The sequence below is a fragment of the Equus quagga genome, chromosome 8, assembly GCF_021613505.1.
Source record: "Equus quagga isolate Etosha38 chromosome 8, UCLA_HA_Equagga_1.0, whole genome shotgun sequence".
In the NCBI taxonomy this organism is placed as follows: domain Eukaryota; kingdom Metazoa; phylum Chordata; class Mammalia; order Perissodactyla; family Equidae; genus Equus; species Equus quagga.
This window is the reverse complement of record NC_060274.1, coordinates 66571491-66594685: the sequence shown is the minus strand read 5'-3', so window position 1 is coordinate 66594685 and position 23195 is coordinate 66571491. Positions and strand designations below refer to the sequence as shown.

General features: G+C 35.6%; 1 protein-coding gene across 1 annotated transcript in view; it reads right to left on the bottom strand.

Annotated features, from left to right (window-relative positions):
- GLCCI1 (glucocorticoid induced 1) overlaps nucleotides 1-23195 on the bottom strand; it is a 102356-nt gene that overhangs the window by 62982 nt on the left and 16179 nt on the right. The window contains exon 3 of the mRNA XM_046669424.1: nucleotides 6721-6872. Coding sequence (XP_046525380.1) covers nucleotides 6721-6872 — 152 coding nt within the window. The remainder of the gene's footprint in view (nucleotides 1-6720; nucleotides 6873-23195) is intronic.

Genomic DNA, 23195 nt, shown 5'->3' with positions numbered 1-23195 from the left:
TTATATACAGAAAACCCCAAAGAATCCATTGGAAAACTCTGAGAAGTAATCAACAACTACAGCAAAGTTGCAGGGTATAAAATCAATTTGCATAAATCAGTAGCATTTCTACACTCCAGTAATGAACCAACAAAAAAAGAACTCAAGAACACAATACCATTCACAATCGCAACAAAAAGAATAAAATACCTTGGGGTAAATTTAACTAAGGAGGTGAAGAACCTATATAATGAAAATTACAAGGCCTTTCTGAGAGAATTAGATGACGACATAAGGAGATGGAAAGACATCCCACGTACATGGACTGGAAGAATAAACATAGTTAAAATGTCCGTTCTACCTAAAGCAATCTACAGATTCAACGCCATCCCAATCAGAATCCCAAGGACATTCTTTACAGAATTAGAACAAAGAATCCCAAAATTCATATGGGGCAACAAAAGACACCAAATTTCTAAAGCAATCCTGAGAAAAAAGAACAAAACGGGAGGCATCACAATCCCTGACTTCAAAACATACTACAAAGCTACAGTAATCAAAACAGCATGGTACTGGTACAAAAAGAGGTGCACAGATAAATGGAACAGAATTGAAAGCCCAGAAATAAAGCCACACATCTATGGACAGCTTATCTTCGACAAAGGAGCTGAGGGCATACAATGGAGAAAAGAAAGTCTTTTCAACAAATGGTGCTGGGAAAACTGGAAAGCCACATGTAAAAGAATGAAAATTGACCATTCTTTTTCACCATTCACCAAAATAAACTCAAAATGGATCAAAGACCTAAAGGTGAGACCTGAAACCATAAGGCTTCTGGAAGAAAACGTAGGCAGTACACTCTTTGACATCAGTATTAAAAGGATCTTTTCGGACACCATGTCTTCTCAGAGAAGGGAAACAATAGAAAGAATAAACAAATGGGACTTCATCAGACTAAAGAGCTTCTTCAAGGCAAATTAAAACAGGATTGAAACAAAAAAACAACCCACTAACTGGGAAAAAATATTTGCAAGTCATATATCTGACAAAGGCTTAATATCCATAATATAGAAAGAACTCTCACAACTCAACAACAAAACATCAAACAACCCAATCAAAAAATGGGCTGCAGACATGAACAGACATTTCTCCAAAGAAGATATACTGATGGTCAATAGGCACATGAAAAGATGCTCATCATCGCTGATCATCAGGGAAATGCAAATCAAAACTACACTAAGATATCACCTTACACCCGTTAGAATGACAAAAATATCTAAAACTAATAGTAACAAATGTTGGAGAGGTTGTGGAGAAAAAGGAACCCTCATACACTGCTGGTGGGAATGCAAACTGGCGCAGCCACTATGGAAAACAGTATGGAGATTCCTCAAAAAATTAAAAATAGAACTACCATACGATCCAGCCATCCCACTTACTGGGTATTTATCCAAAGAGCTTGAAGTCAGCAATCCCAAAAGTCCTACGCACCCCAATGTTCATTGCAGCATTATTTACAATAGCCAAGACATGGAAGCAACCTAAGTGCCCAGCAACAGATGAATGGATAAAGAAGATGTGGTACATATATACAATGGAATACTACTCAGCTGTAAAACAGAACAAAACCATTCCATTTGCAATAACATGGATGGACCTTGAGGGAATTATGTTAAGTGAAATAAGCCAGCGAGAGAAGGATAATCTGTGTATGACTCCACTCATATGAGGAATTTAAAATTATGGACTAAGAACAGTTTAGTGGATACCAGGGGAAAGGTGGGGTGGGGGCTGGGCACAAAGGGTGAAGTGGTGCACCTACAACACGAATGACAAACATTAACGTACAACTGAAATTTCACAAGATTGTAACCTATCATTAACTCAATTAAAAAAAAAAAAGAAAGAAGGCTTTGCTTGTCACTGTCACTCAGGGACCCAGATGGACACAGTAGCAGTGAATACTGTTACTTCCCCTTGTCAGAGTGAATTCACCAGCCAGCTCTTTAAAGCTTCTTCCCAAAGCAAGTCTCATGGCCACACTTAATTTCAAGTGGGCAGAGATGTATAATCCTACCTTGTGCCAAGGAAAAAGAAGGAAAATATTTGTTAACGGCTCTAATCACTACTATACCTGGGAGGTCTGAGGAAACACCTTTGATTACTGTTGTATACCTTTTTTATTGTTTGACCAGTTTGCAAAGAGTATATGCTACTTTCTCATTTAAAAACACACTCCACACAGAATTTTAAATTTGTCCAGAGATGAAGTTTCATACTTCAGACTACAGGGCTAAAACTGAGGAAATACTATTGTCTAAATACAGTAACCATAACTGCAAGTTCACTTTTAAGAGTTGGTAATAAATTTTTGTTTAAAAAATGTTGTATCTGCAAGGCTAATGTAACAAAGTAACATCAAATTCCACAAAAGGTTTTTAGTTTTTCTATTAAGCTACAGAGATTATTCTAATAAACTGGCAATGATCCATTTCTTCACTGGCCTTAAAAACGTAAAGCTGTCTCTTTTGGTCCTCAGAATAAATGTGTGAATGTGCAAATCAAGTATTAATAACTTCAATTTACAGAAAAGGAAATTGAAGTTTGGACTACACAGCACTTAATTGGGCCATGATTTTTTCCCAACATTTTATTTTAAAAAATTCAAACATAAAGAACAGTGGAAGAAACTTCTCAGTGAGTACTCATAAAGTCAACACTTAGATTCTATATTTAACATTTTGCTGTATTTGCCTCATCACGTATCTATACATCTATCTATCCATCAGTTGATCTTATTTTTTGTTAATTTCCAAGTAAGTTACAGACAGAAGTATACTTCACCCCTAAACGTCTTACTGGAGTTCAATATTTGTTTATATTCTATATTTTTAAAGTTAAGTTATACAGTAAAGTGCATAAGTGTACACCTGGGTAAGTTCTGATAAGTGCATTCAAAACATGTAACCAAAATTTCTATCAAGATTTATAACACTTCCATCATCCCAGAAAGTTCCCTCACATTGGGCCTTAATTTGAACACAAGATCTCCCTCCAAAGTCCATTGTTTTTTCACACTATGCTACTTCTTTTCAAAAGGCTTAAAGTGTTAATATATTAAACATTAAGAACTTTCTCACCCCCAATAATTAAGGTAGTTGAAATATAGAAATACAAAAGGAAGAAAATACTAGAGATACCCTCCACCAAAACCAGACAGCCTAGGTATCTAATATCTACAGCAAGTTGACTGTTATCACCTTTCCTCCACTAACTCTCATTAAATAAACAAAAACTTCTACTTTCCTCCTCAAGAGTTCAAGAGTTAATCTGGGAGGAATGGGTGTGACAATAATAACCATCTCATATATTCATCTCTTGTATCTGCAATTAAACTAAGAGGTGCTTTGGGCAAGACCATTTCTTATGCTTGTGAGGCAAGCACGAGGTTAAGTGCTATGTCCTTTAGTGGTTACTAGGAAAGGCAGTGGGGAACTGGAGAAAAAGCAAAAGCTTTGGAATCAGCCAAATCTGGGTTCAAATCTCTTCATATTTATTAGCTATATAACCACATACAAATTACTTAATTTCCTTAAAATGAGGCCTATATTTTGCCTTCCTTTCAATGTCAGGTTTCCCAAATAAACGACTTACATGTAAGACTCAAGCAAGAGAAGCCTCTACCCCAGACCTCAAACTTTAGTGGGAATTGCTCTGGCCCTCTTCCAGCCACATGCCTCCACACAGGGTACAGACATCTTGAGGTCAAGAGGACGTGCACATCATGAGGCCACACCTCTGCCATAGACTATGCTCTGGGCAATCTAGTCCCAGGAATTTCTTGCCCAAATAGCAGCGAGCTTGGCTTCCAAGGTTGGCAAGGACTTATTCCCTGGGTCTCCCTTCCTGAGGGAGTATGGATGGAGCAGAAATATGAAGACTGGGGGGCGGTTCAAACATCTGTGTAAAGCCACTCTTCAGAGTACAGAATGCTATGCAGGGTGGGAAGACATACAGGTTTAAGTTCAGAAGGTGGTGAAGCCTTGGCCCATGTAGACACATTCTGGCAATGTAACTTAGTTAAAATCTAAACTTCAAGGTCCATATGAAGGTTTACTTGCCAAAGCAGAAGGATAAAATATATTTTATGCAATAGTTTGTTAATTTAACTTATACAGATATGGTATGTGGATCTTCATTTATAATTGCTCCAGACTCCGCAAATGTTACAAACGGGCCTGTGTGCTGTTAGTTGTTAGTGCCTTTCAGTCAAATCCAACTCTTAGTGACCCCATGTACAGCAGAGTGGAATCCTGTCCAGTCTTTCTATCTCCCCCTCTCACCTTCCAGCACTGTATCAGACAAGGCTCCACTGTTCTTCATAGGATTTTCATGGCCAACTTTTTGGGAAATAGGTGGCCAGGTCCTTCTTCCTATAACGTCTAGTCTGGAAGCTCCACTGAAACCTGTCTACCATGGGTAACTCTGCTGATATTTGAAATACTCAGGGCATAGCTTTCAGCATCATAGCAACACGTAGGCACTACTGTATCACAACACACAGATGGGTGGTGTGGTTCCCTGACCAGAAACGAACCCTGACGACGGTGGTGAGAGTGCTGAATTTTAACACTACACCACCAGGGCTGGCTGGGCCTGTCTCTATCTACTACTGCTAAGCTAATGTGCACTGCCACATTCATTTTCAAATATTATCATATTTAGTCATATAACATTATCATGAGTTAGGTTTCATTAACTCCACCACACAGATAAAGAAATAACATGCTTTAGAAACCTACTCAGTGCCCTTTTCTTCTATCTCCATATCACTCTCTTAATTCCCAAATACTCTGAGTTCCCTCCTCTACCAAATCATCAATACCACACTCTCCAAGACAGTGTGCCCTTAATCCCTAAATCCAGTCCTTATTCTCCATGACATCTCTTTAGCACCTGATACTATTAACAAGGTTCCCTTTCTTAGAACAGCTTTCCCTTTGGCTTCTAAGGCTAGACTACTTCAGTTCTCTTAGCCTTTGTTCTTTCTTTGGCTCCTCCTCTGAGTTTCTCAGCATTTTTGTGAAGGATGAGTAAGATAATGTTTCTGGAGAGTGTCAGCATAAAGCACATATATTCAATAAAAGGCAGGCTTTTAAAATTTAATCTAAAAAGAAGAGCTACCACTTTTAAGCACAGTGCCAGTTAGTCTACTAGATGATACACACACACACACACACACACGCACACTATTCCATTTATCCTAACAGCATCATAAAACTGAAGTTCAGACTGTTGACAAATTAACCTGTATTAGAAACCTGGCTCCAGCACTTTCTAGTTTTATGATCCTGAGTAAGTCACTTAACTTCACTGAGTTTCTGCTTCCCCATCTGTGTAATCTTACAATGTTCTTGTGAGACTTAAACAAAGCACAAGATATAAAACACACAGCACATGGTACATAATCAGTAAATGTTAACTCCCTCCTCTTGTTACTTCCAAGTGAATACATTAGTTTCCTCTCTTTTCCTTGTGTGGATTTCCAAAAACTAAGTCCTTGGTCCCTTGACCTTCTTTCTTTATACTCTATACTACATTGTATCATACTTGTGAACCCAACTCCTCCAGAAAGATGGTTTTGAATTATCTGTGTCCATTCCTAGGTGTCCAGGCCGACATCTCTAAGTTTTGCTAGTCATTTCTACTTGAGAATCCCACTGCCTACCATATTAAACCTATCCTTTTCCTCACAAAATGAAGAATGGAAAGCAAAACACTAGGGTGGAATAAAATATTACAAAGGCAGAATTGATAGGATGGATGACAAAGAAGCTAACTTCACAGTTTCAAGGTTCTCTGCGAAAATTCAAAAAATTGAGAAGATTCTCATAGATCATGTCCAAAATTTTCTCCCCTTTCTCTCTTCTCGCATTCGTCAGATAAGAAACTCTAATCCTTCTATTTCCTGACCTACAAAGCCCAAAATGTTCTCATACATTTGAATTTCTTCACATTTAAATGCCCCATTCATCTAAAATCTAACTATATACTATCTTCTACCACCAATTTTCATAAATTTATATCTTATTTTCCTAACTATACTGTAAGTTCTTTAAGGCCAATAACCACCTCCTATACTTTTATTAGTATTCTTCATAATGTTGATTGACTACAGTTATGAAGACATGATCAAGAACTCAGAAATCATAAATTAAGTTTTCAGATTTTCTTCTGACATGGAAGGAAAAGCTTTTCAAATCAAAAGCTTGGAGAACCTTCCACAGATAGGGGAAGTGTGACAAAGTAAATTTTCTATCTTTTGCCAAAGGTTTTAGTCTTGTCTTTAAACAGAAAAAAAAAATCCTTTAACATAAATTTCCTTAGCCATGCTAATACTTTATAAATTATTTCCAAGAACTGTGCAAACTTTTCTTCAAAAATTACTTATATTTTCTAACATGCTTACTAGTCATTATATTAATTTCTGTTGGAAAGCAATTATTGAAACTATAAGTCTCAAAAACTGTATAACTTATGTGCTATTAAATAAATTTTAAAAATTTCAAATCCAAATGAAAAAAAACAATTTATCTAAAGCTTATTAAAAGAAATGGCTTTCTTCTTTGGTTGAATATATTACATTTCAAATTTGGGAAATTTTTATTAACTTACATTTTCTTTACTGGGATCAAAACAGAACTGCCGAGCAAGGAAACTGATTTTGATTGCTTATTTTACCTGAGTAGCTTTATCTTTCATGCACGAAGGGTAATGAACATGAGGATCCCGCGGCCACTGTCCTGTGAGGTAAGGTCCCGTTATCGTATCCAAGGAAGAGGTTCGCCTGATCGTACTAGAGGTTCGAACTTGCTGAGATTTTGGCCTGTCCACTATAAAGAGTGAAAAAGAATTAGATTAGTTGGTAACAAAGCAAACTTTAAAACTATCTAAACTTCATAGTTTGTAGAACATCACCCTGTCAATTTTCCCTATATTTACCCTAACTGCCCTGTTACATGATCTGATGAAATTTACAGACTGTCTTCAAAGGAAAATACATTCACATATTAAATCTTGCATACACTTTCAGGGCGGGCGCAGACTCTATGAAACCCATCCATGGTTATTCATCGTCTTTAACTTACAGCCCCTATTTTTCACAATTTGGCTCCCATATACCTCAATGTTTAATGTCTTGCCACTCCTTCATAAGCCCATGCTAACTACTAAGTGCCACATTAATTGCAGTTTCCAAAATGTAAAACACTCCCTTCTCCACCCCTATGTTCTATTATTTCCTGAGCCCAGCTCTCCGTCCTTGTTCACTTGACAAACCCTTATCTTCAAGACCAGCTCGGGTGTCACACTGCCTCTATGCAACCTTTCCCAATACCATTCTTTCTCTATCTCTATCATTCTCTGTTTAAAATATATGTGCCCTCCTCTGCTTGCACAGAACCCTAAGTTTGTCTCCCTCCCCCACCTGAGCATAAGTTTAGTCCCTACAGACTGAAAAGGAGTTAATGCTCAACACTAATTTAACAAATGTATTCACAGTGGCACAAAAATAATGGTTATCAAGAACCCTGTATTTTAATTCAACTTCCTCATTTATGGATGAAGAATTTGAAGCCCAGAGGGATAAAACAGGACTGCTAACAGATGACAGAGGTAAAAAAGGTACTAAGATCTCCACACACGTTTCAATCTACTAAAACAATCTACCTCTCCTCTCCATATGGATAACACAGGTACCTCTGTTGAAAATTGAAGTGATCATACTGAACTCCTTTTCATATATACATTTATGATATAAATCATATATACAAGATTTTTCATATATACATCCCAAATAATTTACTACTGATGTACATTCTATAATAAAATCCAGTGGATTATAAACTCCAAGGTTCAGAGTCTTATTCAGAGGTATATCTCACATCAAACAAAACGCCTTGCGTATTACAGACAAGCAACATTTGTTATTGAATGCTGTCTTTTAGCTATCTTCCTGAAACCAGAATAGATAGTTTTATCAGAAAGCGCAGTATACTCTGATGTTTTTGCATTATTTATATATCTTAACAACTGCAGTTTTGATTTCTTCTTTGACCCTAGAGTGTTAGAGAAGATCTAAAAATTACCAAATTTCCACCCTATCTTCATTAGTTAGCTCTAATTTTACTTCACTGTAGGCAGAGAATCAAGGATGACCTATTTCTACCCTTTGGAATTACCTGAAATTGTCTTTGTGACCAAAAACATGGTCAATTTTTATAAACATTTCATGAGTCTTGGAGGCGATATATTTTCTGTTTTCAGAATACATAGTTCTTTATTTGTCTTGTACATTGACTGAAATAAAGATACAGAATATAGGAATAATATAATTATCAGCTTCATCTGTCAGAGATTTAGAGAAGTACTCTAAAATTTCTAAACCACTATTGAGATCTAACAATTCTCTTTATTTCTTGCAATTTTTTATCATTTATATTTTAGTTCTGTATGATTTGGTACATACTGATCCATGACATCATCATCACACCTTACATGCTTCACTATTATAATCTGTTCCATTTACTACTCTTTAGTTTTAAACTCTTGTCAAATTGAACATTATGATCCCCTTTTGCTTTCCTTCTTTTATAATTTGCCTGGTATGCTTATTCTTTCATTTTCAATTTCTCTGAATCATTCTGCTTATGTGTGCCTCTTGTATACAGTAGATAATTAGGCTTTTTGGAAAAAACTTTGTAGTGAGCCTTCTTGTAAGAGGTACATTTATCCTACTTATGTTTCCTGTTGTAACAAATTTGATTTAACTTGTAACTTTTTTCCTCCTATTTTGCAATGCTTCCTTGCTACTTGTTTTCTATGTTTTACTCAAGCTATGTAGACTGTTTTTAGTTTGACCACTAGAAGTTATTTTTATTGATTATTTTAAATATTTTTTTCTGGCTATAAAAGCAATAGCCACAAATTTTAGTAACTTTGGGAAACACAGAAAATTAACATGTCTCTCATAATCTGACTTATAACAACTTGTTTAAAATTTTTAAAAGTTACTTTACATTCCTTCCACCAGGAAGAAACAAAAGAAACAGATTATTCCTTGAAAAACAGAGCCAACATTTATAGCAATCCACCACTAAATTAAAAAAGGCCTACATAAAGGTCAGCTATAACCAGAAAATGAAAAGTCATTATAATGTGAAAAACCAGTGCCTAAACTTAAATTGCTCCAAACTATTTAAAAAGTTGTATGTATCTACCTATAGCTACTAAAACTGGTAATTATAAAAACTGTTATTGTGAAATAAAAAACAGGGACCATTTTTATGTTTTAAAATGAGTCCCTTGATTTGTATAGTACAATATTCTAATCTATGTTTACTAACTTTTATTATATTTTTAGGTACTGGATCTTTGCCTATCAATTTCAAAAGATCACAAGTTCTCCCCTTAGTGTCCACTCTCTGTGATTACTTTGTTAGAACTGTGGTCTTCAAGTTATTTTGACTAAGTACTCCTATTGGTAAATATGTAAGCATGTAGCAATATGTGTAGTTAGTTATTTATACATGAGATATGTACTATATGATAAATGTTAATTATAAAACATACAAAATAAATTGATATGCATGAAATAAAAAGTAAAACATATATGGAAAAAAACCTGAGAAGTTATGATGTTTTCTTCCTGTATCTCAATGGGTGGCCTTACTCACTGTGAAGACCACTGGGATAACGGACCTGAAATTGGGTGCTAAATGCAATCTATAGATTGGCCAGCTAGTTTGTCTAATTCTATAACTCTATTGCTTAACTGTGCTAAGACCGTACAGACAAGCACCACACATTACCAACACACACACACACACACACAAAACTAAAAGAAAGAATAAGAGAATAAGTTAGGATAACACAATCCCATATCTTATTATAAAATTCACTCTACTCTCATGTTTAAAAAAATTAAAGTATATGAGGCAAATATACTTGAACCTGAAAGGTTATATTTCAAACATATACTTTAAAAGAAAGATTCTCACCATTGCTCACATCAGGAAAACTTCAAAGATGTGGAGTAGTTGGTAATTTCCAACTAAATTATTTGAAGGGTAAAAATTGAGAATGGGTTGAAAAATTGGCAAGGATAGTACTCTTCGAAGATACAACTAGCCATAATAACCCTACTTATCAAATATCACTAGGGCCTTAGATTTATCATAAACAGTGCAATTCTATTTCAACAAGATGACTTGTTCTTATTATCTAAACTATCATGGCAATGAGTTAGTTTTTAACTGCCTCAACATCTGTTTTGATTCAAATTTTTATTTATTTAATTTTTGGTATTATATCCTACCAATTCGGGTTTCACAATTTAGTGCAATAAGGAAAATCAACACTGGTTTTGCATTATTCAACACAATAAATTATTCCTTATTTCTTGATTACAGTTGTGACTAGAACATGTATTTAGTTTTGAATTGAATGATCACAGTATTTTTCTGCTAATTGTTACAAAATTACCTCAATTCAAGTAGGTCAAACAAGAGGACACCTTATCAACTAGAAACTTACATTAATATAGTCAATCTTTGAATTAATTTACAAGAGCTTGAATAACAACAAAATTGCTAAAATATTCAATTATATATATGTAAAATATGAAAGAAAGTCAATTAAATAAATACTATCATTAAGCTAAACAGGGATCAGGAAAATAGTACCTTCATAAGTGGTAAAACCAAGTAATAATTATTACTAACTAAAACTTGCTGAATGTCTTCTATATGGAAAGCACTGTTTCATGTACTAAGGGGAATTACAAAAGAAGTTTCGGACTCTCCTCAAGGTGTTTACATTCTGGTTGGGGGAGATACGATATGTATAATTAGACTATAATACGAAGCAGTACATGTATGGCACATGCACATCCGTAAAGGATAGGAAGGCAAACGAGCCAAAAAATAAATGAGGCAGCAGACAGCAAGACTGATGCTCTCTAACTACACCAAGGGGAACTTTGAAGGACTAGAAAGAGTCTTGCCATGCCACTTAGCAGTCTTACTTAAATATTTGAGGGTAAAACACAGAATAAACTCAGGAAGAAAATACAAAAAAAACTCACATCTACTTCCAGTACTATCACATTGTTAGGACCAGAAGATGACTGCTCATAGCAGTTGTCTGTAAAAGGGCTTCCTCATTACATTCATCTATAGGTTGTGCTTTCCCTCCTCCCTTCCCCCTGAATCGAGAGCCACACAGCAGCAGCAGCTGGTAGGCCTGTGGCCCGTCTCGGGTACCTACCGAGGACCATACAAAATAATTCTTGCTCTCTAACAGCCAATTGGAAATTCAATTTTACAGTAATAATAATAAAATAGGTTTAAAAACAAGAAGCTATATCACATAACTGTGAACCTGAATAGCAAACCAGGCATTGTTCTAAACAGGCAGAAAAAAGCTTAATATCTAATTCCCAGAGCAATATAATATGATGTTAAATTCATTCATTCCCAACAATAATTTTTACTTTAGTGGCAATGACTGAAGACTGACTGGTTAGTGAGTTTGAAAATCTGATGTTTTAAGAAGCTAATCTGCAGTGGAAAATTAAGAAAGTTAAGTGGAATTTCTCCAAGTCAAAAAAAAAAACAGTGAATGTTGGAAACTTTAAGAACTTCAGCCACAGTAATATGAAACAAGCCACCACACCTTCCAAACTAACCTTACCAAGTGGTAAGGAGAATGCAGTATTTTTAAGTGCATAAGATACCTATACAGAATGTAAACCAACACACGTAAATTAAAAAAAACTGTTCACATTCTTTTCTTAGACTTTAGCACACTCCAACCTTTTTCGCCCTATATTCAGTCTGCACAAGTGAATAAAAATTGTCAGTTCTCTGTGTTTAGCTCTCAATTAATGATTATCAGACAAAGCTTTCCCTTAACATTGATTACATAAGCAGAGCACATCTAAACTTAGAGAGCAATTAAATAAAAATTTATTTAAACCTTCTGAGAAAGAACTATTATTCCTTCAACTACCGGGTAAGGACTATAACTCCATGAAACTTAGCCATTATAACATTACCAACAAGAATGAACTGCTTCTTACTTTATTCAAAACCCATCACTGGGGACCAGCCCCGTGGCCGAGTAGTTAAGTTCACAGGCTCTGCTTCGGCAGCCCAGGGTTTCGCAGGTTCGGATGCTGGGCGCAGACCTAGCACCGCTCATCAAGCCATGCTGAGGTGGCGTCCCATATGCCACAACTAGAAGGACCCACAACTGAAAATATATACAGCTACGTACTGGGGGAGCTCTGGGGAGAAGATGGAAAAATAAAATCTTCAAAATCCATCATTGATTACAATTATACAGAATCCTCAAGCCGAACAATTTAGCAAAATGCTTTAGATAACTAAGTTCTAATACGAATTTTTCCAGTTCTTTACTACAGAGAACTCATATTAAATAACTAGCTTTTATATAAAGGTATCACATTAATAATGCTAGCCAATAATACCAAAACACACACATATAATGATACTTTGTCTTGAATTTAAGCTACTAAAGTGTGTAAAACCTTTTTATCCTTTAACAGTTAATAAAGCAAAAACAATCATGTTTATCACCTAACTTCGCTAACGTTAGAAATGAAAACAGCCATTAAGTCCCATAATGCATACATATGCGTATGCGTGTACCTGCGTGTGTGTATGCCTTAAATTACCCAGTACTGGTTAGAAGATGTTAAAGAACGTTAAAAAAAAATTGGCAATGCTTTTTAGCCACTACAATGTCAACATCTGAGCATGTCTGAGAAATAACAGAAACAGCTTTCTAATATTTCACTCAGAAATTAGATCTTGAGAGATCCTAGAACATAAAGGTGCAAAGTTTCCTTAGGCAACTTGCAGGTGGACTAAACAGTGGATCTTGAAATGTGGTTTTCTGTATAAGGATCACCAGTTTGTTATAAATCCAAGTTACTGGGTCACACTCCCCAAGATTCCAAGTAGTTCTAGGGTGAAACCAGGTATTAGCATATTTTTTAAACCGAACCAGACTGATTCAGATGCATCAAGAGGTTTGGGAACCAATGAGGTCCTGAAGAAATATTTCTCAAAGTGTGAGACATTTGTTAAATATGCTGATTTCTGGGCCCAATTTCTCATCAACAATGTAAGACACTCTGGTAGTGGGACCAAGAAATTTGAATTTTTTATAAGCATCTCAGGTGATCTATACGTGACTAAAAGCTTAAGAACCTATTTCTGAAGGACTGGGACTAGATCCTTTAGAATTGTAGGTGCCCAAAAATAAAGTCCTTTCTTGACAATAACCTACTTCATTTAGAGGCACTGAAAGTTTGACTACAAACCCAAGAAAATACCCTGCTGCAAAACAGTCAACCAATTCTTTAAAATCTGCAACTGGCAGATAAACTTCTAGAACCGAATAAATTCAAACATCTAGTCATCTCCTTCAAAAGGTCACTTTGTAAACTGAGTGCCAGCCATGACTAAGAACCTTCAAATCTACATACTCCAGGCAGAACACTCTAGGCAGAATTCTTAAGAACAGTAGAAAGATGAGATGATAAAGACAAAGATCAGTACAGCTTCTTTTGGAAAGAGACCTTCCCACCCAAACAGGGCATTTTGTATGCAAACAAAAGTTAACTACAATAAAATTTACTTCCTAAAAAACATAAGGAAGTCTGAAGAAACATATTAAGTAGTTTCCTTTATAAAATGAAAGTGCCAGAGCAAAATTAATTCAAATATATAAGCAAAGTAAAATTTAGATTTTAATAATTTGATTAAGGAATTTAAGCCTGAGTCTGAAAATATTACAATATTTTATAGCTAATTTATCAAACAATCTTATCTTTAACAGAAAACCAGTAAGTTTTTCATGACAGCTAACTTAACTCATTCATATTATAATTTAAATCTTCATCACGGAAATCAAAACAACAAATTGAGCAGAGACTGAATACAGGACATTAAGTCGCTTTTCTTCAACTTCAAAATATCCTGAATTCATACCGTTCAAATCCAGCGGCAATCAAGAATAGCCATAAATAGATACAGGTAGGGAATTTTCCTGCTATTGGTTCACTGACGTTAAGCATAAATTTGCTAAAGCTCTATTTTGTTAATAGAGATTTGCTTCAGTATTTCTGTAATGAGAACTACTTCCTTGAAAGCTATAATCTTAAATTTATTACTGCTGACAAACAGTCTCTCCTTGACCAAATTTTAGTCAGGCCCCTCTGAACCCTTCTCAACTGAGTCCTAACTTTTGGGCTTCTGTGTTCATCTCTGCATTGTCCAATTTTAGCAAAAATCCTACTAAGTCAGCTGATCCAGAATCCCCCACCCTCAATTTCTGGTCATCCTTAGTATCTGACCAAGGTTCCTCATCCTCCACCATCCCCCATGTGATATCTGATCACCTTGGCCTGCCTTCAGCAACAATCTTGTTAGGTCTGGTTAGCCAGGATCCCCTACTTACCTCAATGTTTCTTTCCTCTTAGTAATTTTCCATCCACCGACCCCCACCCTGCTCCTCGTCTATCAATTCCCACTTTTCCTTGTTGTATTCAGAGTTTGAGCCTAATCTCTCTCCCCAGTGCAAAATCTCATTGCAGTGATCCCTACACCTATCCTGATAGTCCCCTTGAATAAAGTCTGCCTTACCGTTCTTTAACAAGTCTCATGAATAATTTTTTCTTTAACATCACTACCAGCATTATGAGTAATTTTCTCCTTGCCTCACAATTACAGAGAACAATTTTCAAAATAAATTCCCCCTGCCAAGAAAAAAACTGAAAGAACTGTTAAAGAATAAAAAAGAAAATGTAGAAAGGAGACTGGTATACTTCTCTAGCCAATCTAATGTACTTTAATATTGATCATCTAGTAGAATTATTACTAGATTCAGTTTTCCAAAGTCAGCATAGTCTAGGCACTTCACCAATAGCCTTTATGGCTTGGTCTTTCTTGACATATAAGATGACTAAAGTCAGTTAAATACATGGGCCTCATAAAATAAAATCATCAAAATTAAATGAACTTCAGATAAGAAACAGGAAAGACACTAGATCTGAATACGTTATCTGAAATAAAACTAAAGGGCAAACACTGAAGCCCTCTCAGTGTGAGTAGATTCTGAAACACTAATCAACCAGACCTGGAATCCTGCCGCAGAAGCAATCTAGAAAACATGCAGAAATGACCATATGGCTGCCCTGCAGAAATCTGGAAAGGAACCAATCAAGAAGCTGACAAGAGAAACAAACATGCTTCTGACCAAATGAAGCCTGACACAGCCTGTAACCTGAGCTCTGTCAAGAAAAACAATGAAAAAAATGTAGTCAAGGAGCCATTTGGAAAAGATTCTCTAGGATATAGTTCACTCAATTAAATTTGTGTCAAATGACAAACAAATTGAGATAAGAGATTTGGAGGAAGGTCTTCAGCCTATTTTCAAAGAAAAAAGAAGGGAGTATCTTTTTTTTTATCAACGTTGTAAAAGAAACTTCACTGAGATGGCCATGAAGCCTGGTGACAAGCACTGGAAGAGTACGCAATACATTAAGAGGGACCTCTGCCATTTGGAATACATCTACAAAGAAATTACATATATGGCAGAGATACTCAAGATTTTTAAGTTCATTTTTTTCTTGTGGAAAAATGACAGTCCTTTCAGGAAATTTTAAGTCATAGTTAAAAGGAGGCTCGTAAGCTTTATGAACCTTCCAATGAATTTAATTAATACAGATTCCAAACATCTAAAATTCATTATGACTAACAGGCTCAAACATTAAAGAAATAATCACAAACTATCAGCAACTATAAAACAACCAAAATAAGATGACCAAAGATGGAAAGTAATATTGTAAGTGAAAGGAAAACAAATATTTCTTAAGTAGAAGACTGAGTATTTCATAAAATTTTGTTTCAAAGCACTCAACATCCAGTTAAAACATTGGTAGAGCTTGGAAAACTTTTAACCAAATGAGGCAGATTTACTATTATATCCCAATTTACAAAGAAAAACAAACAAAAAAGTCTACAATAAAGGCTATAGAATGGGCTCTATCTTGACCACAGTATGACAATCAACATTATTGATGAAACTCCTTTATTTTTAAAGTAGGGAATAATTTCCCCAAACTTGTAATGTATAACAAAGGCATTTTTCCTCAAAGTTTACTTTTTAATGTGGAAAAAGGAAGAAAGTTACAAATAGAAAAAAATTCATCCATCTAGTAAAGGATACTCCTAAAATTTTTCAGCTGCTTTTATTTAAAATATATATCCATACATACAGAAATACACAAACACACACACACATACACCCCCCCCCCCATATTTGTCCAGGTAACAGCTTCCTTCAAAATACTAACCTCTTATTTTTTATTATAGCATTATGGCAGGTGTCTAATATATGTAGCATTTTCTGTCCACTAAGTAGAGCAATAAGTCAACATTTAAGATAGTTCCTTAAATAAAACTTTTGTCAAAATATTCCGAAAGTAGAAAAGATGGTAGCAGAAAAGATTTTAAACTTCTCCTGACAACAGAGCAATGAGGATAGCCAAACCAAAGACTCAAGGACAATATCCACAACATAATAATGCCACAAAGTAGTCCCAGGAAAACTTCAAATACAAGTGAGTAGGGACAAATCAACAAAAATTAAAAGACCAATAAGTTTTTGGCATTGGTAGGAGAGGCAGAAGGAAAGCACCTGGGCTTCTAATGGTCCTGAGAACAAGAGACCATCAATCATTAACGAGTATATGTAAAGGACCAATCTGAGAACAGTAGCCAAAATTGGGAGGGTTCCAACCTGCAAGTGAGTGCAAGAGGACACCAAGTGAATAAAGTACTGGAACAATATGCCTAGTCTCACCTAGCAAACAAACGCTGTTTCTGATAGAGTCCAACACTGAGGAGAAATTACTGGAAGTTGAATCCAAACTGAACAGAACAAGGACGGTAAAAGCAAACGAGAAAGTTGAGGTAAAGTTGGGCCAGGGAATCAGGGAGGCTGATCACATTTTTTTTTTTTCACAAGTCACTTTACAAAAACAACAGAAGCAAGAGAACTAAAGCTCTGAAGCTAGAAAAGCTATGCTGAAAGATCCCTCCCTGCAAAAGTAAATTCATTTCACTTAAAAAATGAGGGGCTAGCCCCATGGCTCAATAGTTAAATTCGGCTTGCTCCATTTCAGTGGCCCGGCATTTGGTTTCTAGGTGTGGACCTACACTTGTTGGCAGCCATGCTGAGGCAGCAACCCACATACAAAACAGAGGAGGATTGGCATACATCTTAGCTCAGGGCAAATCTTCCTCAGCAAAAATAGAGCAACAGAAAACAAGAGCAAATTAATCCCACATAATTATATCATAAGAGGGAAAAGGGCATAGGAATAAAAGATGTCTCTCTGTGTATAATGAAAGCATGCCAGAAAAACATGCCCATATAAGATGAAAACTGTCACCTAATAGTTCAAAACAAGCTAAAAATCTTTTTTACATGATAGAAGCAATGAAAAACCTCAGAATTAAAAAAATTCATAAACTAAGCATTTGATGGCAAGGAAGATATGAGAAGGGAAGAGATCAAATTCAGGAAAGATTTAGAAATAAAAGAAAAATTTATTTCAGGAATGAAGACTAAATTACAAGAAACACAATGGAGGCCTTAATGGAAACAGAAAATAAGACAAATTTTAGAATTTTTTAAAAAATGAGATTAAAAGACTTCAAGAGAAAATGATTAACTTACAAAATAAGCAAGATGGTCCAACATATGTTTAATAGGAGTCCCTGAAGAAGATAAAGCAACAAAACTAAAAATACTCAAAACCATAATTTTATAAAATTCTCCTAAAATAAAAATAACTTGAAAATATATATTGAAAGAACAAAATACATCTGGGGAAAATGATCTCAAACAGCCTACATCAAACACATTTTAATACAGTGAAAGAGACCCTCAAGTGTAAAAGTCACAGATAAAAACTATCTGAGTGCTTGCACATAAAGTATGCAAAACTCAAGGAATGGTGTTCCTGTGAGTCTTTCCTAAAGAACCTAACAGAGAATAAGCTTCATACAACCAACAGCTTGAAAAGGAGTTAACATAAGGACAGCTAGGAGGTGTGAGCCTTTCAGGTAGTAACTCTGAAAGAAGAGAGCAGCAGGATGCTCAATATCTCTAACACAAGTCTTCCGTTTCTACATGAAAGAAATGATCAGAGAAGGATCAGAAATTCTTATACTTATCCTCTCAGCACATTTGAATTTAAGAGTATGAATTTCCAGAATATCTGATAAGTAAATGTGAGTTATTAAATCCCTTCTAGAACCAGACACATGTATTTATTTTACCAATTTTAATATTGTTCCAATATTTTGATTATGCTGACTCTGAAAAAATTAATGCTAGCCTTACAGAGGAATACTTTCTTTCTAGGTAACCTAGCAAAGAAATCAGCTCCTGCCCAATCTAGAGGGGAAACTAACTGAAACGGAGCATCCACAGTGACTCCATTAATAGGATTTTTGCCCATCCCCTCCCTCTAGAGCTGGCAATCACAGAGTAAAATTTCAAAGTGCATCCTATGGAAGCTTGCAGCAAGAACCAGGAAGGGATCAAGGAACTGGAATTCCTATTACGTGGAAAGATGGAGTTTAGCATGAGAAACGGACTGAGGGGCTTGAAAAGAGAGTCATGTGGACAAGATGGAAAGAAGCTTAAAAAGGACCCTTCATCTTCCAAGGGGCTAAATCTAGAAGGGCCTCCCTTTGAAGAGAGAAAAAAAATCCAGGTTCTTTCCACACCATCTACTGGTCATATCAATAATAAAAAAAGATTCCTAAAATAATTTTCAAGGCCAAGAAAGAATTATGACTATTAATATTATGGAATCAGGGTCTTACCACTACTACAAATGGACAATCAAAGTATACCATGTAAAATGAGATATTTAGAAATCTGCATGATGACAACAGTTCCTCTGAATCTGAAAAAAAGTTATCAGCTTTCTTATCTCTTATTTGAATAAAGAATAATGACTTAATATGACACAGAGAGTACAAGAGTCTCCTAGACAAGTAAATATCTCCTCATGATATCTATACTGAAAATTTGTAGAATTCTGAATCCAAATAAATTTTAATAATATAGAAGTTATAAACAAAAGAAAGATTCAAGCACTTAAGTCAAAGCTATAAACACTTTGCTTAGGTAATAACTATAGATTAATAATAGCATAATATTAGGTAAGTCGTTAACTCAATGATTAAATGTAGAAGAGATTAAGGGGAAAGGGCTAGGAAAAGAATAACTGCCTAACCTCAATAAGATATGACTGCCAGTCAAGCCAATTTATTGATGGTAGGCAAATGATAAACAGAAATCTGTACTGAAATATGTCTAAATACCACTGATTACTTAATGCAAAAGAATCTGGTAAATTAAACCTAGCCTACAAGCTGTATTTTCCCCACACTATGTCCCCAAATTCAGCAATGGTTAACAGGTTGTTGACTGGGAAATATACAACTAACTACACTTCTCTAGAATAAACCCAGAATCAATAGGCTCAACAGAATGAAGGCTTCAGAAATAAGGAAACACAGATGTTTATTCTAGCATTTACTTTCATAAATATTGACACCAAAGAATCAAATATGTAGCTGTGAAGCAGTAGTTTATCCAAAATTGGATGCTTCGTTAAAGCTGAAAACAGCCAAAAGCTGCAGGAAACATCCTGAAGGAAAATATCTTATACAAATGACACCTTTGTAGAGGCCATGAAGTAAAACAGAACATGGTGAAAACCAGTTCTGTGTTTGCATAGACAGAACACCTTCCACCTCAACAATTCTACAAATATTGTGCATAAAAGGTTGCCAGGAAATGTTGCCAAGGGCTGAGAGCAACTTAAGGAAAAATAAAACTACTAGTGGCATGACTAAGTGTAGGGGAAAAGTGTCATAAAATATTTTAGGATAGCACCATACTTTATTCCTCCAGAACAGCCATAGAGCTGGCTATTATAATCATACTCAAAAATAGTCTACTGATATTACTGATTGAACTACACTCCAGTCAGAAAGTCACTGCCCAGGAGCTACAAACGGACTAAAGTCACAAAGTTCCAGACCTTGGTGTTATTAGCATCTAAGTAAATTTTTTTTCTTTAAATGATGAAAGAACATTATTCAACCCAAGTGCCCAAGAAATGAGTGAACAAATATCAGAGTATAGTTTTGTATACAGTTTGAATCATTAACAATACCCAGAACAGCTGGAGCATTTGGAATAAAAACCTGAACACCACCTCCAGTGTACTGGAAATACTCATCTCAAGGTGAGAGAAAAACAAAACCACATAGAACCAATTACACAAAAAAGATGGGTCAATTGGATTTTTGTCTCCCCTTTCTCTCCATTCTCTCCCTTTTCAACTCTGATTGGAATTTTTAAAATCTTTTCTATGTAGTGTTGAGATAAGACAAGTACTGAACAATACATGTTCAAACATTATGAATAATGCAGTTAACTTATTTTTCATGGAGATGTCAAATCACTCACTTATCTATTGCTCCTTCCATCTATATTTTAGCTATTTTACTTTCACTTAAGAATGAAATAGGAAAGGAAAACCTAATACCATTCACCGATCTGTTTAGTTTGTACTTAAATGATTAACGTAAGACATCTACCAGAGGGTGGGCTCCTTCCTAAAAGTAAGGATTTTGTTGAGTTTTTTTTGTTTGTTTCTCTAACACCTAGCACAACTACTCAAGAAACATCTGTTGAACTTGTAGATATCATTTATCCATCCTCTCCTTAGTCTTTATGAAATAAATATTCAAAAATTAGAAATCACCTGCCATGTATTCTGGACCTCTTTACCAAAGGAGACATTTTGGAAGAGCCTCAAATAGAACAGCTCCACATTTTAAAAAATATTTTGTATGTGAAGCTCATGTAAAATCATTGTGAATAAAGTGCAAGACAGTGACAAAAATAACGAATTCAGGTCCTAATGTCATCCTATTTTCCACATTTATATAAAAGGTTATGATTTCTATGCTCGGATATTACACAAACAGGTATTTCGGATAGGTTCATATAATATGGAACTCTTCATATAGTGCATACCCAAGAAACATATTTACATAAAATAACAGGATCATTTAACAAATACACTAAACTTCTTGCCCTGCCAGGAACTCTGGGAGACTATGAACTTATTTTTTTGAAGATGGTCTTTTAAAATTTTAATCATAGAATAGTTACAGGATTTTAGAGCAAATAAATACCAAATTGTATAAAAATAAATACATTCCACCAACATCACAAATTGAACTTATGACGTGTCTCTTGTATATTGACAGAAGCACTGAAAACAATGAATCCAACTTGCCAATGTGATGGATAAAATGAGGTAAGAGTGGGACTCCCATAGTGAATTTCCAAAGAAGCTCCAACAGCAGCAGCTAGTAGACCGACTGACCTTTTAAACTCCAAGATGCAGGAAAGTTTGTAATGCTGATAGCTACAATTTTTTTAAATTTGTGACTTATCACAATAAAAGCCCAATGTTTATCTTCCTTGCTGACAGATGGCCTTCCACATGATCACTCAGAGATTCAGACTTTTTCATCTTACGGCTCCACCATTCTCCCAAGGCCTTGGTTGGAATTCTCTGCTAGACTCTCTGCATCCCACTGGCAGATGAGGGAAAAGGAAGGAGGAGGAGGACTAAACTAGTGCTTTTTTACTGAACAAGGATGAAAGTGTTGTATGTCATTTAGCCTTACCTAACTTCCCTAGAAGCAGTAAGAAACACAGGATAGATGTGGGCTCAAGAGGGAGAGAAAACAGGAATTGGTCAATACATAGAAGTCTCTACTATAGAAGGGCTTAACTCCATTTGTCTGAATTGTTGTTGTTAGTGCCATTAAGTGGATTCCAATTCCTAGTGACCCTGTGTACAGCAGAGTAGAACCCAGCTCCGTCTTTTTGCGTCATCCTCTCATCTTTCCACACAATATCAGACAATGCTCTGCTGAAGGGTTTTCACGGCCAATGTTTTTGGAAGTGGACAGCCCGGTCCTTCTTCCTAGTCTGTCCTAGTCTGGAAGCCAGAGGATGACAACCAACAGATGAGTGGTGTGGTTCCCTGACCAGGAAACGAACCTGGCCATGACAGGGAGAGCGCTGAATCTTAACCACAACACCACCAGGTCTGGATTTGTCTGAATTACCCTTGAAGACAGTGTGAGCCAAATTTTAGAGTGACCCTCACTGAATTATCATCATAAATTGTAACCACAAAGAGGATAATCTAACAATCTAATTCAAAGTAATCCATTTTATCTTTCCCTAACAAGGAACACGTATTAAAAGTATGGAGCCATAAAAGGATAACAGCATTTTCAATAAAAAGTGAGTTCAGTTTGCAAAGAACACAAGGTACACAATTGAAGATGTTGAGATGAGTCTTTCATGTCAAGCTAAGGATTCTGAACTTCAGAAATCTTTTAAAATTTCTTTTAAAGAAAGGCTATGCTGATAGCAGTGCAATGGCTAAAGTAAAGATGGAAGACTGATAGCAGGGGAAACCACGGAAGAGGTGGTAGTTCCAACAGGCCGAGCAAGAAGTAATAATTAAGACATGGAGGGGATGGAAAGAAGCCACCAGATTCAGAAGATAATTCTGAGGAGATGGGACAAGAAACGGCGATGAGCAGGATGGGAGAAATGAGAGCAGAGGAAAAGTCAACGATTATGCTGGCAGGAAGTAAGAACCCAACTTGATGCTCTGGATCTGAAAGTTTCAACCAAGGCTGTGTTCCAAAGTGCCAATAAACAAACAAAAGAAACCATTCAACTCCATTTCTGTACCAAGTTCAAACTTAAATAATTCACTACTCTTGACAATTGTACTTATAATTTTATTACATGGGAAAAATTAAAGCACATGACCCAAATAGGAAATTTTATAGAGTAAAACTTATTAAAGTTGTTTTCTCTCAGTAGCATAGAAAAATACACTAGGTCACTTTTCAAAGCATGTTACCTAAGGGAGCATGATATAGTGTACTCTGCGAAATACAGGTCAAATACACGTTAAATGAAAACTTTTCATA